The sequence below is a fragment of the Zeus faber genome (genome assembly GCF_960531495.2).
Source record: "Zeus faber genome assembly, chromosome: 7".
In the NCBI taxonomy this organism is placed as follows: domain Eukaryota; kingdom Metazoa; phylum Chordata; class Actinopteri; order Zeiformes; family Zeidae; genus Zeus; species Zeus faber.
In genome coordinates, this window is record NC_137203.1 from 20,795,712 (window position 1) to 20,811,284 (window position 15,573).

General features: G+C 45.4%; 1 protein-coding gene across 1 annotated transcript in view; it reads right to left on the reverse strand.

Moving 5' to 3' along the window:
- adgrv1 (adhesion G protein-coupled receptor V1) overlaps nucleotides 1-15,573 on the reverse strand; it is a gene marked incomplete at its 5' end in the record, with an annotated part of 122,963 nt that overhangs the window by 29,471 nt on the left and 77,919 nt on the right. Inside the window, 2 exons of the mRNA XM_080004252.1 lie at nucleotides 1,914-2,092; nucleotides 7,090-7,206. Of these exons, the coding sequence (XP_079860378.1) occupies nucleotides 1,914-2,092; nucleotides 7,090-7,206 (296 nt within the window). The remainder of the gene's footprint in view (nucleotides 1-1,913; nucleotides 2,093-7,089; nucleotides 7,207-15,573) is intronic.

Consider the following 15,573-nt stretch of genomic DNA (forward strand, 5'->3'; position numbering starts at 1 on the left):
GTAATAGTAAGTTAAATGCTGTTAGTGATTAACACAAAATTATTTGTTTGTGGGGCGAAGTCTCTCTGACCTGTTTGTGTTTCTCCCTCTTTCTTTCTTTTTCCACCCCATCCCTCCCTCTCACTGTGCCTCTTTGCCAAAATGCACCACACCCTGCGTTCACACCGCCCAGATGAATGGAGCGACAAGCTCCTGTTCATTATATCTTTCCAATGACTTTTCCTGACAAACATGTCGTCAAGAAAGAACACGCCGCTTTGGGTTCATGTCCTTCCCGCTTATCTTCCTTTTGAGAATCCCTATTGAGATCAGAACAGTGGCTGTGGTGAAACACTCTTAAAACATAATCACAGGGAAGTTATAATACAGTAAATACACTGTATGAAGCGAAATGGATCCCCCCCCGCACCCATAACTAAACCATAACTAAAAACCTCACTATTTGCTGTGTGTGTGGCTCTTGTCCCACATGGGATTAGTCTGGCTTGTAAACAGGGGACCCTGGAAGCAACACAGCCTCAAGTAGAACGGATGTACCTTCTGAGTCGCCATGACAACTCCACTGGAGGCCTATTGCGGAAGGCCAAAACACATCAGAGATGGATGGACGGACGGATGGACGGATGGATGGTTTCTAGCATTCCAATGTGACTTCTCAACCTGATAGCGTGAGAAGCTAGAAGCTTGGAGCTAATTCAAGCACCAGCCCCATCAGGCTTTGACCTCCATCGCACAATCGAGAAAAACAACATGAGACACGGAAGAGAACGGGCGTTTCATTGTTATCGAGTTACACCCGGGTGAACCAAAACATCAGCAGAAACCGGAGAATTATCTGGTGAAGTCCATACTGTGTGGCTGGGGCGCGTTTATCTCTCGATACTCTCCGTCGGGTTACCAAGCTGCCAAAACAACAGCCGATCGCGCCAAACACCTCGTACGCGTCAGGCGACGGCGATGCCGGCCAGCCGACCCGGCGGGCCCTTCTCAATACCTGGATGCACACGCACAGGATGGAAGCGAGAACAGGGGAGCACTGTGAGAAAAAAACATGAGCTCACCTGTTTACACTGAAGGGAGGAGAGCGAGAGAGAGAGAGAGAGAGAGGGAGAGCGAGAGAGAGAGAGAGAGGGAGGGAGGGGGGCTGTTTTCTTCAAAAGGTAAGCTCAGCTTCCTAGGAAACTGAATACACGTCTCTGTCCTTAAAACTCACATGGACACGCTCAGTTTCATCCCCGGCCGCCGGGGGAACAGGGCAGCGCTCTCACACTCACCCACCCGCCGCTCACTGAGATAACAAGCCCACCTAAAACCACAGTGGCTAAGTTTAGCTGCCATTCCAGGGTTCCTACTTAATCAGCGTTTTTTCCAAGGCCGCCCGTCTCACAGAGACGCACACATATAAACCACATGTGACGGCGGCCATTCACTGAAAAACAGACCCATCGGTGAAATAAAACTGAAATGGCGTTCCGACACTCCAACCGCAGGTTTCGAGGGAATGAGCTTGTGCAGGAGGGGACTGGGCTCCGGCCGCCCTATAAATAGTTCACTGTTGGTTATTTATACATCTTACTCTCACACACTCTTCTGTACGAGTCATTCAAGGTCTCTTACCACTTTACACCAAACCCGTTCTGTCACAGCCTCCACCTGCAGAGCGAATGCCGACTGATTGAGCACAAGTGCTGAAGGAGACACATATCTACGCCACTTCACTTCTTAATTTAAAGTGGCAATCCATAAGATTGTCTGCGTTGGGTGGATTACATTACGAGTCCCGGAATGTTCAGTTTCAACCACTGAGTTTACCATTCTGGTCATCAGGACAGACTCGGGCTGGAGGAGACGGAAAGAAAACCCACGGTGTTGCCATTATGGAGATTTATGTACAAGGCATGCATTGCACTTACACGTCTCCTTGCACCAGTCCGTACACGCTGTGTATGCTCCAGCCAAAGCCCCCCAGCAGCACGATGACCAGCACGATGATGACCAGGGCGGGAAGCCCCCAGCCCAGCAGGAAGTAGAGCAGGTAGCGTCGCTCCGTGTGCTCGTCGTTCATCACCAGCACCTGCCAGAAGTTCACCGCCTGGGAACAGAGGGAGAAGCATGGACCCATGAAAACATGCTAATTTGTACAAGAATGTGTAGATGATTAATTTAGAATCAGAATCTGTTTAGTGTCAGGTGACTGTTGGTGTACTGTGCAGACAGATGAGAGACGAGCAGCATAAAAAAAGCTCACCAGTCTCAAAAAAATCTAAAGAATCATACAGAATATAAAGGATTTATCTTGAGCATAGCGCATATTATGGACAATGCTCAAGATCAATTAAAAGGCAGGGGCAGGAGCTATGTGGAAGTATGATTGCTAGTACAGACTGTGGGTATAATTTGAATATTTCTGTACAGCATGAATAAATATGTATACAACAATATGGACATGGATAACAATGGATATGTAAGGTCTAAGTTATTACAATATTATCGCAATATTGATGCGCACATGCACGAACGCACACACACACACACACACACACACACACACACACACACAAACACTTAAATGAACAACATGGCCTGAACACACATGCCCCCCACACACAGGTTATATTTTTATGCCTCATGGTCAAGTGTTTGCACTGTCACTTCACAGGCTTTGACAGTCCCATCCGTCTAGCGCACACGTCCTAACACCTGTTGAGGCCCGCACGCACACAGCACGTGTTACCGCTCTCGGCGGGATAATACACACACAGACAGACCATAGCACTTCTACTATAATCCTTGTTAAGAGCAGGATAAGAGAGAAGGAGGGGCAGCATCAAATCCTTATTGAAACAGAATTTAGTCAGCAATTAGAGCATGAAGGTTTTGAGGTCAGGTAAGCCATCTGAAAATAAAAACTGTCACCACTGCTCGATAAACTCACTTCATCATTTTCAAATCAGCGAAAAGTAAAGAAAGAAAGCTTATTGCAAAAAGAGATAAATAGATATTGGGATTCCTGTGTGCAAATCTGTGGCATTGCACTCCAGTGAGAACAAAGAAAAACAAAACTGTTAATACCATGATGTAACAGCAAGTGACAGAAGGCTCTGGGACCCTGACCTCTCCCTCAGATAACCAACGTCTCTCCAAATCTAGCGCTCTTTTTCTGGCAGGAAGGCCACGCGAAGCACGACTCCACTTTCAAAGCTCAGACAATACACTCAGATAATGAGAGAGGCTCCAACAATGTGACAGAACAGAACCAAAGTGCAGAGCTTCGTTGGGCTGCAGACTTCAAGGTAAATGGACAACATGCAGAGGTTTACGTGGACACCATTGATCCGGTTGTGGTTTGGTGAGGATGATGAGGAGCCAGAGTGTACTTTAACAGTCAGGATAACAAATTTGTGCTGTTCGATAGGTTGAAGCCGGGCTACTCAACTGCAATCTGTTGAGTGCCAGATCTAACACCAGCTTAATTTATAAAAACCTTGCTGCACTTGTGAAACAATGAAAAAATACAAGGCGGTAGGTAGGTAGGTATATACATACGTAGGTAAGAAGTAGGTGGGTAGAAGGTAGGTAGGTAGGAGGAAGGTAGGTAGGAAGGACGGTAGGTAGGTAGGAGGTAGGTATGTAGGAGGTAGGTAGGTAGGAGGTAGGTAGGTAGGAGGAAGGTAGGTAGGAAGGATGGTAGGTAGGTAGGTAGGAGGTAGGTATGTACGAGGTAGGGAGGTAGGAGGTAGGTAAGAGGTAGGTATGTAGGAGGTAGGTAGGAAGGAGGTAGGTAGGTAGGAGGTAGGTAGGTAGGTAGGTCGGAGGGAGGTAGGTAGGAAGGATGGTAGGTAAGTAGGAGGTAGGTAGGTAGGAGGTAGGTAGGTAGGTAGGAAGAAAGGTAGGTGGGTAGGAGGTGGGTAGGTAGGAGGTAGGTAGATAGGAAGGAAGGTAGATGGTAGGTAGGAGGTAAGTAGAAGGTAGGTTAAAGGGTTAATGGGTCGGTGGTAGGTAGGTTGGTAGGTAAGAAGGTAGCTAGGTGGTAGGTTAATGTAGCTATGAACACAATCTTTTAACTTCACTAACTTGCCAAATAAAAGCTCTGTGACATTCAGGACAATTTAAGAATATACAGAAGTTTAACAGTCAAAATGTCTTCTATCGATCAGAGGACATTCACGTTTAGGGCCAGTGGGCATTGCTGCCTGGGCCACATTCTGACCCCTGCACCACCCCTGTTGAATAGGCCGGGTTTAAAGGGAAACTAGAACAGACTCCGAGATTGATTGTTCTGCCCCTGCTCCGGAGGGCTGTCTGAGAATGGTCTCAGAGCACAAAACTGCATTGAAGAAAATGTTTATAGTAAAGCTAGACTGCGGCTGGAGCGACCGACAGTAAGGATAGCGGACCAGGAAAGACATCCACGGATCACTGCTCAGGCAGCACGATGTAGCCTGGTGCGGTGAAGCAGTGTTTGAGAGAAGTCCAGGTCGGCGAGCCTCAGTCATCTCTGTGATTTAATAAAAAGATGTTTTTTCCGACACAGGGTTCTCAGGACTAACTCACACAAATGCTTGAGGGCTCTCCGGAAGGTCTGATCCTCTATAATCTAACAAATAACACATAACAAAATGTGAGACGCAATGAATAGCAGACTGTGAGCAATATGTCAATGTCGGGTTTGCAGGATAAAAACATCTCTGTCTCGCTTAAATGAGGATAAATTACCTGATACACATTTCAACCTCTATTTTTCATTTTTTATTTTCACTTATGAGATGGACCACTTAGGCATTGAACTTTGGTATGCTTCTATGTGGTCATTATGTGAGAAAAGAGGCACAAACAGTGGACTGTCACAGCATTTGAGCGACATATTCCTCTTAACACACAGTTTTTTTGTTTGTTTTTTCAATCTTTTATTTTGAGTTCCCGGCGAATTAGAGCTGGGATCCTCGCAGCGTGGAAATCGGTGGAGCCAAAACCATGCGTGCCTCAACCCCGGTCCTCCGTCAAAACATGTTTTCGGCTCGCTGCCAATCCTCTTCCTCCTCGTTTAGCTTTGTCAAAACCCTTGGGTTTCGGTGCCTTTTATCCCCTGAGAAATGCCTGAGGTCATTTGAGAAAAATATAGAGTTGTTAAGTCTACATTCTGTACCGTCTGCACATAGTGCCGAGCTACGTCCCTATATTAGTCTTCAGGAGTCACTCTGCATGAGCTCGCTTAAAGGCCTGATCTTATAATACTTAACCAAAGCAAAAGCAGTTTTTGTGCCAGGAGAGATTACATCTGCGACATAAACAATGACTTTATTTTCCTGAAAACGCCATAAACAATTTGGGATGACGGGGTGACGGAGGCAAAGCAGTAAGGGACTTTTAAGGAGAAGAATGTTCATTATTTGGTTGCTTCAGCGTAGGTATATGGTATATCATGTGGTATATCTTTGTTATGGTTTATCTTTGTTTACATGCTGAGGATCCTTTTCAAGCCAGACACTATCACACCACCTCTGTGGAGTGTGGAGGGCGGAGCCTTTTGGGTAAGTTCAAATTAAGAATACCTTTTTGTAACTTGTGATGAACAACTTGTCAACTTCCAACCCATTTAATAGTCTACCAGTCCAGTAGTTCTTAACGTGGTGTCTTGGGACCCCCAGGGCTTCTTTAAGAGGTTTCCGAAGGGTCCCAAGCAAAATGATGAATAGTTAAACAACAACCAAAAGGCTATTTCAACACTTCTTATGGGTGCATTTGTAAACCAGTATATGGCCTCATTAATAATTGCACATTTCTATTTATATATGATATTTATTAATTGAACATTCTTACAAAGTATCTACGGTCAGTATTTATTCCAGCTAGAGGTGGCAATGCTGGTGGCAGTGCATACAAAACAGTTTTGATTAAATAAAAGTGAGAAAATGTGCTTTATTATGGGAGACTGGCGGGGAGAATATGACGTAGTAGCCTTGACCTAGTTGGTTGGGCTAACGTTTAGCACATTCCTGCCCCACTTCAGCAAGCCACAAGTCATTTATACTCCCCGAAAGATTCAAATACATAGGCTTCCATTCACACAACCAAGAGGAGTCTATATTAACGTTTTCTCCATAGCTGCATGAACATAGAAAACACCATCCATCTAGTATTTTGCCATTTAGGGGAAAATATCAGATGTTTTATTTGAATCTCTGCATGCTGCTAGTTAAGCTTCAAGCCTGAGCTTTGCCCAAATCTGCTTCTTGGTAGTTATGTCACAAAAGAGGGAATGAGGGGTGTGAGGGGATTGGGCACAGCCTCGGCTGTTGTGCTTGAGATGTGAGGGAGAGAATTTCACTAAGAGGTACCGGGCTGGGGTCAAAGGTGATGCGACGGAACCATGTGGCACTCCCACCCCGACCCTGATATAAAGCTGGCTAAGCCCAATAAAACCTGCGGGCTGAGGTTTCACAAATTACAGAAAACACATGCTTTTACATAAGGGAGGGAGCAGAGGAAGAGTGATAAAATGAGAAAATGGCCTTGATTGAGACACATTGTTTACCGCGTGACGAAAATCCAGCCGCGTAGTTACATAAAATATCACCAGAATTTTGGCTTCTGGATTTTGATTTAGAAAACAAATTAACTGCAATTTAATGCAGGAAGATACGCCGATGTGCGAAAGGATGTGTCCAGATGGTGGTACATGCATATCATTCTGTCCTGAATCCACTAGTCTGTAGTGCCGGGTGTTTTTGGCTGGTGGAAAAATTAACAATAAAACTCTATAGTGTGACTGTTTATCGCTGAGGTCAGTGGCTGCAAGACCTCATAAATCCCCTATTCAGCCTTAAATCCAGGGCAAACATGGCTTTGCCTGTATAAACAAGGTTGCACTTTCTGTAGAATGGATCCTGCGCTATATGTTATTATATTGTCATACAGCATGTATTATATCATTTATAGATGAATGTGAAGGCAGTGATGCAACCGATTGTCTAAATTGTTTATGCTTACAATCAGTCACACAGTATAGGATTTTATTTGTGTTTTTTTTGTGGAGAGGTTCCTTTGTCCATTGACCACGGAGCCGGTGGTCTGGGAATCTCTTTTTACCTGTATGAGCATCCAGGTGAACTGGCTGAGGTGGAAGTAGTGGGAGAAGAGCGCCAGGGCTGCACAGCTGTCCTCCGGGAACACACGTCCGCGGAACGCCGACACCAGGAAGCAGATCTGAAGAGGGAATAAAAGAGGATGAAGGGGAAACATTAGGGGAGAACATTAACCACTCCTTCAACTCAATTCCCATTCTGCTCGACGTATCCTCTCGTAAGAGGTTTTATGATTACAACACGACGAACATTGATGACAGCAGCTTACACGTACGCACACAAAGGTGCAGATTTGCCGGACGGTGATTAATTGCCTGGGTTCAGTTTTCAAAAGGGGTGACAGTGCAGATTCACTTTGTTGTCTCCTTGATGACCAGTTACATCACAATGCAGCGGGGACCAAAATAAAATAAAACAACAAGTACATGGCTAAATGTGCCCATCCCATTATCTCCTACGCACGATTGACACAGGAGACACACAATTGTGTGTGTGTGTGTGTGTGTGTGTGTGTGTGTGTGTGTGTGTGTGTGTGTGTGTGTGTGTAAGGAAAAAGTCCTTGTGTTTAACAACATATGTGTGTGTGACAGACAGAGAAAAAGAAATGAACAGATTGAGCGAGAGAGAGAGAGAGAGAGAGAGAGAGAGAGAGAGTTTCCGTGGGAGGATGGGCGGAAGGAATGGAGGCACGAAATAGAGCTCAGTGCGGAGTGAATCAGGGCCAAAGCTTTAATTTGTGACATTGGACTGGGAGTGGGAGTGTGTTAAAAAAAAAAAAAAAAAAAAAAAAAAAAGAGAGCGAGAGAAAAAAAACAAAAAACTTCAAGGCCAGCTGAAAATACTGCCGCTCTGCCGCCCCTTGGAGAGCTTCATTAACCCCTGACACGGAGAGAAGGGAAGTGGTGGTGCCAGCGCAGACAGGTAGTTATAATACGTAACCCCCTCCCCGGCCCACCACGACACCGGGACACAAAAATGAGGGAGCGGGAGGAACAGCAGGACCCACTCCGATCAAATCTAACAGCTCCGAAAACCACCGGCCACCGAAGAATATACAGTAAATAGAGACCAAAATGAGGGCTGGAGAGGAGAAATAAATAGGGGCGCAGACATGAGCGAGCCTTCCAGTCTTGGGTCGTCCCGGGGGACAAATAAGAACGCTCGCAGCGGTGCAGAACAGTCGGCTGTGGAGTGAAACGATGTGTCTTCTTTTCATCGCCGCCTGTTTTTCAAGCTCAGTGGAATCCCGTTGGCTGCATGTTCACATTTTGACGCCCTGCTTAACCGGATGTGTGTGTTGTGTCTGGTGAGACTTCAGTCAAAGAGTCAACCGCATCCCATATAAAAATAATAACCAAAAAACAAAAATACACATAAATTATAATAATGTTAAATATAAAAACATCAAAAAGCATAGTAAGATAATATAAGAATTAAAAATAGTTAAAAGTTAGTTAAAAACTTGTTCCTCTTCTCTTGGATGATATCATTACCCGATTAGGAGTATGTTTTTGGGAACGTTAATTCGATTTATAACACCTGGCTCAGACTTGCACACATACGTACAGTATATTCAGATGAATGAGGAGCATCTCCTGTCTTCTCAATACCCTGCGACTTATTTTTATGGTGTAACTGCTTCGTTTTTATTACCATCTCAAATGCCAAGAACTCAGTGACTGTTAATGACACAACGGGTGTAGTTTTGGATTAAAAGAAACGGAGGAAGGAGGAATCTGCTGAGGTTTGATGGGAGAAATTGACCAGACAAGTCACGCCTCAGGTATCGCCCCGCGGTTTCGCTCGAGTTACGTCAGGATACTGCGGCCACGGCAACCAGGTAAACAGGTCGGGTGCTCGCCGACTGTGTCTGGTGCTTGCGTTTGGGAAACAACGGCTGCTTATCTCAGGGAAGAGGCTCATTGGACAGCACCACCCATGCTGCTCTGTTGTTGTGGGGAAGACAGGGTGATCACCAATATCTCCTCTCATGCTAATCATTCCCATTTTATGGGGACTGAGGTAAATTCCTCGAGTCTCCCTGCCAATCCGGGAGGCTTGGCATCCAACCCTATCCCTCTACTGACCAATAAAATATGCAAATTAAACTCTTCCTCTTGCCTTGCTCACCGTATTTCGGGAATCTCCGTGCAAATCCCTGACTGATTATTCCGGGATTTTCCACAGTGTCAACTATATCTTCTGTCTCCCGGAGAAGTCACCAGGGAAAAGAGAGAAGGCCCTTTTTTAATTTTATTTTCGGACTAAACACTGACTAATGCAGTTTCCCGTCTGTGCTTCCGCGACCTGTAGAGCGAGGGCTGCGAGCGGGTGGGGCCGCACAGGAAGGAAACCGGTGCCTGAGCAACCTGGAGGAGCGCCAGAGCACTGGGGCTGAAGATGATCAGGTGGTTTATGGGAAGCAAAATTATGGGGAGTGGTGTTTTTTTGTTTTTTTTTGGCCTAGGCAAAAGCCAAGGTTTGCCAAGGGCACAACGTGACATGCAATCTATCCGCCTTATATGCAAAACAAGAAAGGAAAGGCAAAATGTATGTCATCTGTGCACACACACACACATGCACGAACACACACACTAACACACACACAGACACACACACACACACACACACACACACGCGCGCACACACACACACATTCTATATCTTTGTGTTATATCCTTTCACCACCTTTTATTACAAACGTAAATTGGCCCAGCAATAACAACAGACCCAGTCATAATGTCACTTAACAGGGAGAGGGCAACTGGTGTGTGGGTGCGTGTGTGTGTGTGTGTGTGTGTGTGTGTGTGTGTGTGTGTGTGTGTGTGTGTGTGTGTGTGTGTGTGTGTGTGTGTGTGTGTGTGTGTGTGTTTATGCATATGTGTGTCTATGTGTGTGCATGTGTGTATGTGTCCTCCAGGTTTCTGGACGAGAGATTAAGTGTCTCAGGTCAACAGCAGGAAGCTAGAAAGGTGGACGTGATGAGTCTGGCTCAACAGATCCCAGCGCAGGTTGTAAACCGGACCCTGTCTGCACCACAAGGTGTAAAAGAGTTGTCTGAAAATGATCATTAATTATACACGTACACAATGGTATCGAACAATATTACCAGGACCTTGACCTAACCTCACAGTGTATTGCTTTTGTAACTAAAAATTGCGTAACGTCTCTCAATACCTATTCACTCACTCAACAGAACATTAAACAGACCAATTAACAAAGGAGAATATTTGCTTCAGTCACTTTGAGCGGTCCGTATTTGTCTATAGTTCATATTCTTTTCATCGCAGGGGTAAGCAGACGCGGCGGCACCACATAAATGACATCATGTAGTGTGAAAAGCAAGTTTTATGGACGCTCCAACAGACAAAGAGTTTAGAAATACTCAAACGCCATTCCCTCGACAATGCTCCAAACCAAAACACAAACAAACAGGAAGTCGTGCCTGCACCGCAGCAAATGATTTACTCAAAGTCCCATGTAAATGCCCTCCGAATACCCGTCAATTAATACATCTTAGCAGGAGCAGGAAGGGAACAAAGACAACATCTCCTTCATCGTCTGTCTCTTTGGAACCGTCGCACCTCTCGTTGGCTTGGTCTTTATGACGTCTACCTTTGCAAGTATAAACCTTTTTCTACGTGCATGGCCTGAATCTGTCAACTACAGTATTTGACATGAGGGTGGAGTATTCAAAGTTGAAACTCAATTATCATCAAATGAGGGTTAAGCGAGGCTAAGCAAGTATCGAGTAAAATGGCTGCTCGAGGACATACTTTGAGGCAAATCTGTTCCATTATCTTAACCATCAGTGGTTCATGTTGAGTTCAGAGATCAAGTAAATGGTTCCAAGCTATTCAGTGCGTTTAGAAAGTGGGGGCTAGCGCCTGCATGTGTGTGCATGCTGGACTCTTTCAAGATTCTTCGCTAAAATGTGCAATCGAATACGTCCCGCCAGTCAAAGAGTGGCCGAGGATATATTGCGAGACTAGGGAGGGGCAAAGAGCAACACAAATAATAACCTGTATATCCGTGTAAATGAAGGCTGACGCATAAAATCAGGACTGCTGACAGGCTTGTTGACCAATGAATGTAATTAAAAATAAACATCTATCAGAGATGGGGTGTCATTAAGACTGTGTGACTAAGCGCCACCTACCAGAGCCTGCAGGCCTTTTCCCCCACCTGTTGTTTAACATTGTCTACATGCAAACATCTTGAAGTTTCTACTTGAATGATTGTGACAGCATGATTGTTTGACAGCCTCTCCTCAAAAAAGTCTCAGCAGACACTCTGAAAACCCACGCCATATCCGTGGAATAAAGACAGTATTTCCAGATAGAGATATTCAGAATCTGTTAAAGGGATTATACAGGCTGCCCTACCCGCCAGGAGGCTTGGCCAGGTACAGGTGTGGCCTTGTTCTGTTCAAAACAGAGACACAGTTAGGGATTTGGCAGATATCAGAGGTCTGCTTTCGGGGTGTCTGTTAGTTTGGAGGACACGGCTACGGATGTGGCCATTGTTCTTTTCGGCACAATGTACAAATGACACACTTGTCAGCGATAGCGACGCTGATCCGCGTCGGTCACGGTGTCTCGCGGTGGTGGGGACGACAGGTACAGATGTAGCTTTTATCAGACTCCTATCTTGTCCAGCGTTTTCTGTCCCTGGGCCAAGGAGTCGACCTGTCTAGACCCTTAGGCTGCACAATTGTTCAAAGCAGTACCTGGGAGGTGCTCCAGGTCTCTAAGTACAAGCCTTGTCTATGCGTTTAGTGTGGAGGGACATGTATGTGAATGCATGTGTGTGTCTGTTTGTGTATATGTGTATGGCGGTTTAAGAGCACGTTCTCCCCGGGCTCGGTGAAACAGGAACCGCAAATGCACACACCCACACAAACAATTGAAGTGGCTCTAATTTATGATCTCCAGATACAAAGATTACCTATCTAAAGGCTGCATCACTCACACGTGATTGTGCTCGCTCGCGCGCGCGCACACACACCCACACACACACACACACACACACACACACACACACACACACACACACACACACACACACACACACACACACACACACACACACACACACACACACACACACACACACACACACACACACACACACACACAGGGAGCAAAGAGGACTGGGAAAGAAATGTGGACGGAGAGAAAAAGAAGGACACAGAAAGAGGAGATGAACACACATGGAGACGCGACGGGGGGTTGGGAGCCTTCGGGAATAAGTGTAAAATAAACATTTTTCCTCAATAGGATGCTTTGTTTGGCATTGTCATCAGACCCAGGGCCTCGACTCCTGCTACCGGTCCAGCTGAAGGCATACCCAGTAAGAGGACCTTCTTTGTTTTTGTTTTTTTGCTCCGTTTTTTTTTATTGTTGTTATTGCAATCTGCAGTGGATATGATGTTATCTTCATGTTACTTGAGCAACAGTTGCATACAGAACATTTTGCACAAAGTTTCACAGTCTCTACGTCGATCTTCATGGCAGTGTGCTCACACTATATGCCATGCACTAATAAAACTCAGATACTACATACCGTATAAATGACATATACTGCACGTCTTAATGATATATACGGAAGAATGGAATACAAAGAGGGACACGACAGTGAACACAATGACACCTATGGTCCAAACGCTTTGCGCAGCGGATGCAGCCCCCCACCACCCCAGCCCCCGACTGAGAGTTGTGCTATATGATCGATAGTGTCGAGCTAAAGCAGCAGCGTTAGCACACACCAGCAGAGGCTAAAAATAGAATCCCTTACATCACTGGGGGAACGGGGCCCTCGCTGCAATGCCTCCGCCAGGCCCTCCATATAGACTGATGTCCAAAACACATAATCCGCCACCCCACACGCCCTCCTACCCCTCTGACTCATCCTCCACCTCCCCCCTCCTCCATCCTTCATCTCCGATTCCACACTTCCTCCACCTTGCTCCCTCACCTCCCCCTTCTCTATTACAGCCAGCCATCTACCGGTCTGATCTAGCTTATTCCAGCCTCAGCTCGCATCCCGGGTGTTTCCTCTTATTCCTTTGTTCAGGGACACAGAGAAAGAGACTCACACATTTAAGACCCAATCTTTATTTTTAACCCTAGGTCTCGTATCAAGAAAACTCTTTTAATTCAAAATTCTCTATCTCTCTACAGACAGCACTGACGGAATATCAATATCCAGCCCTGAGTCTCTGTGATGTCCTACATTTGTCAGAATGTGAACAGTTGATACAGAGGTAGATTGTTAATTGTGTATTGTTCATTTTCAGGTTCATTATCTATTTCAAATGTTTTCGTATTTGTTAGATATTTTGTGAGGTAAATTGTGTCTTGCAATTTTTTTATATTCTATTTTTTCCCAAAACGTTCTATTCTATTTTCATTAATGTATTCCTTTATTGGTTCTATGTGAGCTGCTGTGACATTGGAGTTTCCCTCCAGGGATGAATTCAGTATCCATCTCTCTATGTATCTATCTACAGTATGTATGTATGTATGTATGTATGTATGTATGTATGTATGTATGTATGTATGCATGTATCTATCTATCGGATTCCGAATCCATGCTGCAGAACTCTGAACACCGATGTTCCTCTTTGTGACAGGAGCAGCGAGATGGGACTGGAGGATTCTTGCTACTCACGACAGCGTTTCATTTTCAGGTCTGCTGAAAGTCTTTCAGCGACCGAGTACAGGATTGCGTGCATGCGGCGTTCCCCTCAGAGAGCAGACATGTTTACTGCACGCCAGCGAGCCTCGACGGCCCCTCACATGCCGCAGACTGTGCATTTGTTATGTGTGCCAATGACAAGCTGTGGTGGTGCTCCAGCGGCCCTACGAAATGGTGTTTCATGTTTTTTGGGGGGGCGGTGGGTTACAGTAGGTGGGTGAATGGGACAATGGGGGAGGAGGGTGGTGGTGGAGGGATAAGATGATTTAAGATTGGCTGAGAGCAGAGAGACAGAGGGAACCATCAGCAAGAGAGGAAGAAATGGGTGGCCTGAGATATCAGTCATCATGGAATAATTCCATTTGAGAAAGAAGACAATTAAGAAAGTGATGCAGCCTGTCTGCAAACTGGATATTTAAGACCATGGGAATTGCATTGACACTTTAGTGGTTTTGCTAATGTTGAAAATGTGTTGTGCTTCCTAGTTGATAACAAACCAGCTTAACACTTGGCCTTCAATTCCAGAAAACATAATGCAGAATATTGTATGATATAGATTTGTCTAAATGCTTAGTAAGTGGTATATAGTTCAGCTTCATGATGGGGTGCTGAAGGGGTCCTCAGGGACCCATTACCCCTGGGCCTAGGCCTCATAATAGCGCTACAAGCACAATGTGTGTGTTTAGTTCACCACAATATACTATGTATGTACTATGCTTGTCTTGGGTGGCTATGCCCATTATATAGTATTATTTAAACAGCCTGTATAGTTGCATAAGGTCAGGGTGTAGTAGTAAAGTTCAGCGGTGTTTTGGGTTAATACTCGGTGTGAGGCTTCCTGGCAGAGCCAGCTGTTGGCAAATAAACACCCACTCCCCCTCCGCTCTGTTTGACACCCAAACAACCATCACATTCCCTCGGTCTCTGCTGACATCAGCACCTATGATGATACGGCAGAACGAGTATGTTTGTTTGTGTGTGTGTGTGTGTGTGTGTGTGTGTGTGTGTGTGTGTGTGTGTGTGTGTGTGTGTGTGTGTGTGTTTGCTTGACTTGGTTTCATGGCTTTAGCACCACGTATGCATTGGGGAGGGAGACATATTCCCAGCACGGCCGATGGACAAAAAATCGGCAGGTCCGGGTTTGGGATTTGCGAGTAAAGGCTGTTGGTGTGACATTCCGGTGCTTCCTGCGTATGGCAGAAATAGCAGGCTGTCAGCGCTCAGTGGAGCCTGAAAGAAGCTATTACTTTGTAGGTAATTGTCACATTATCACAGACTTGTTAAGGAAGTCATCCTAGGTAGTAAACATACGTTTTTGATAATGGAAATGGAAACCTAAATATGAAGACTTTAACGTCCATATGAAGAAATCAACTCCGTCAGCCCCAATATGAACACACCGAGCCCAATATGAAGAAACCAACCCCTTTAGCCCCAATATGAAGATATCAACCCCTTCAACCCCAATCGAAGACAACCCCTTCAGGCCCAATATGAAGAAATCAACCCCTCCAAGCCCACTGTGAGGAACATCAACCCCTTCAGCCTAAATATGAAGATATCAACCCCGTAAACCCCAATGTAAGGACATCAACCCTTTCAGCCCTAATATGAAGACATCAACCCCTTCAGCCCCAATGTGAGGACATCAACCCCTTAAAACCCAATATGAAGACATCAACCCCTTCAATCCAATATGAAGACATCAACCCCTTCAACCCCAATGTGAGGACATCAACCCCTTCAACCCCAATGTGAGGACATCAACCCCTTCAGCCCTAATATGAAG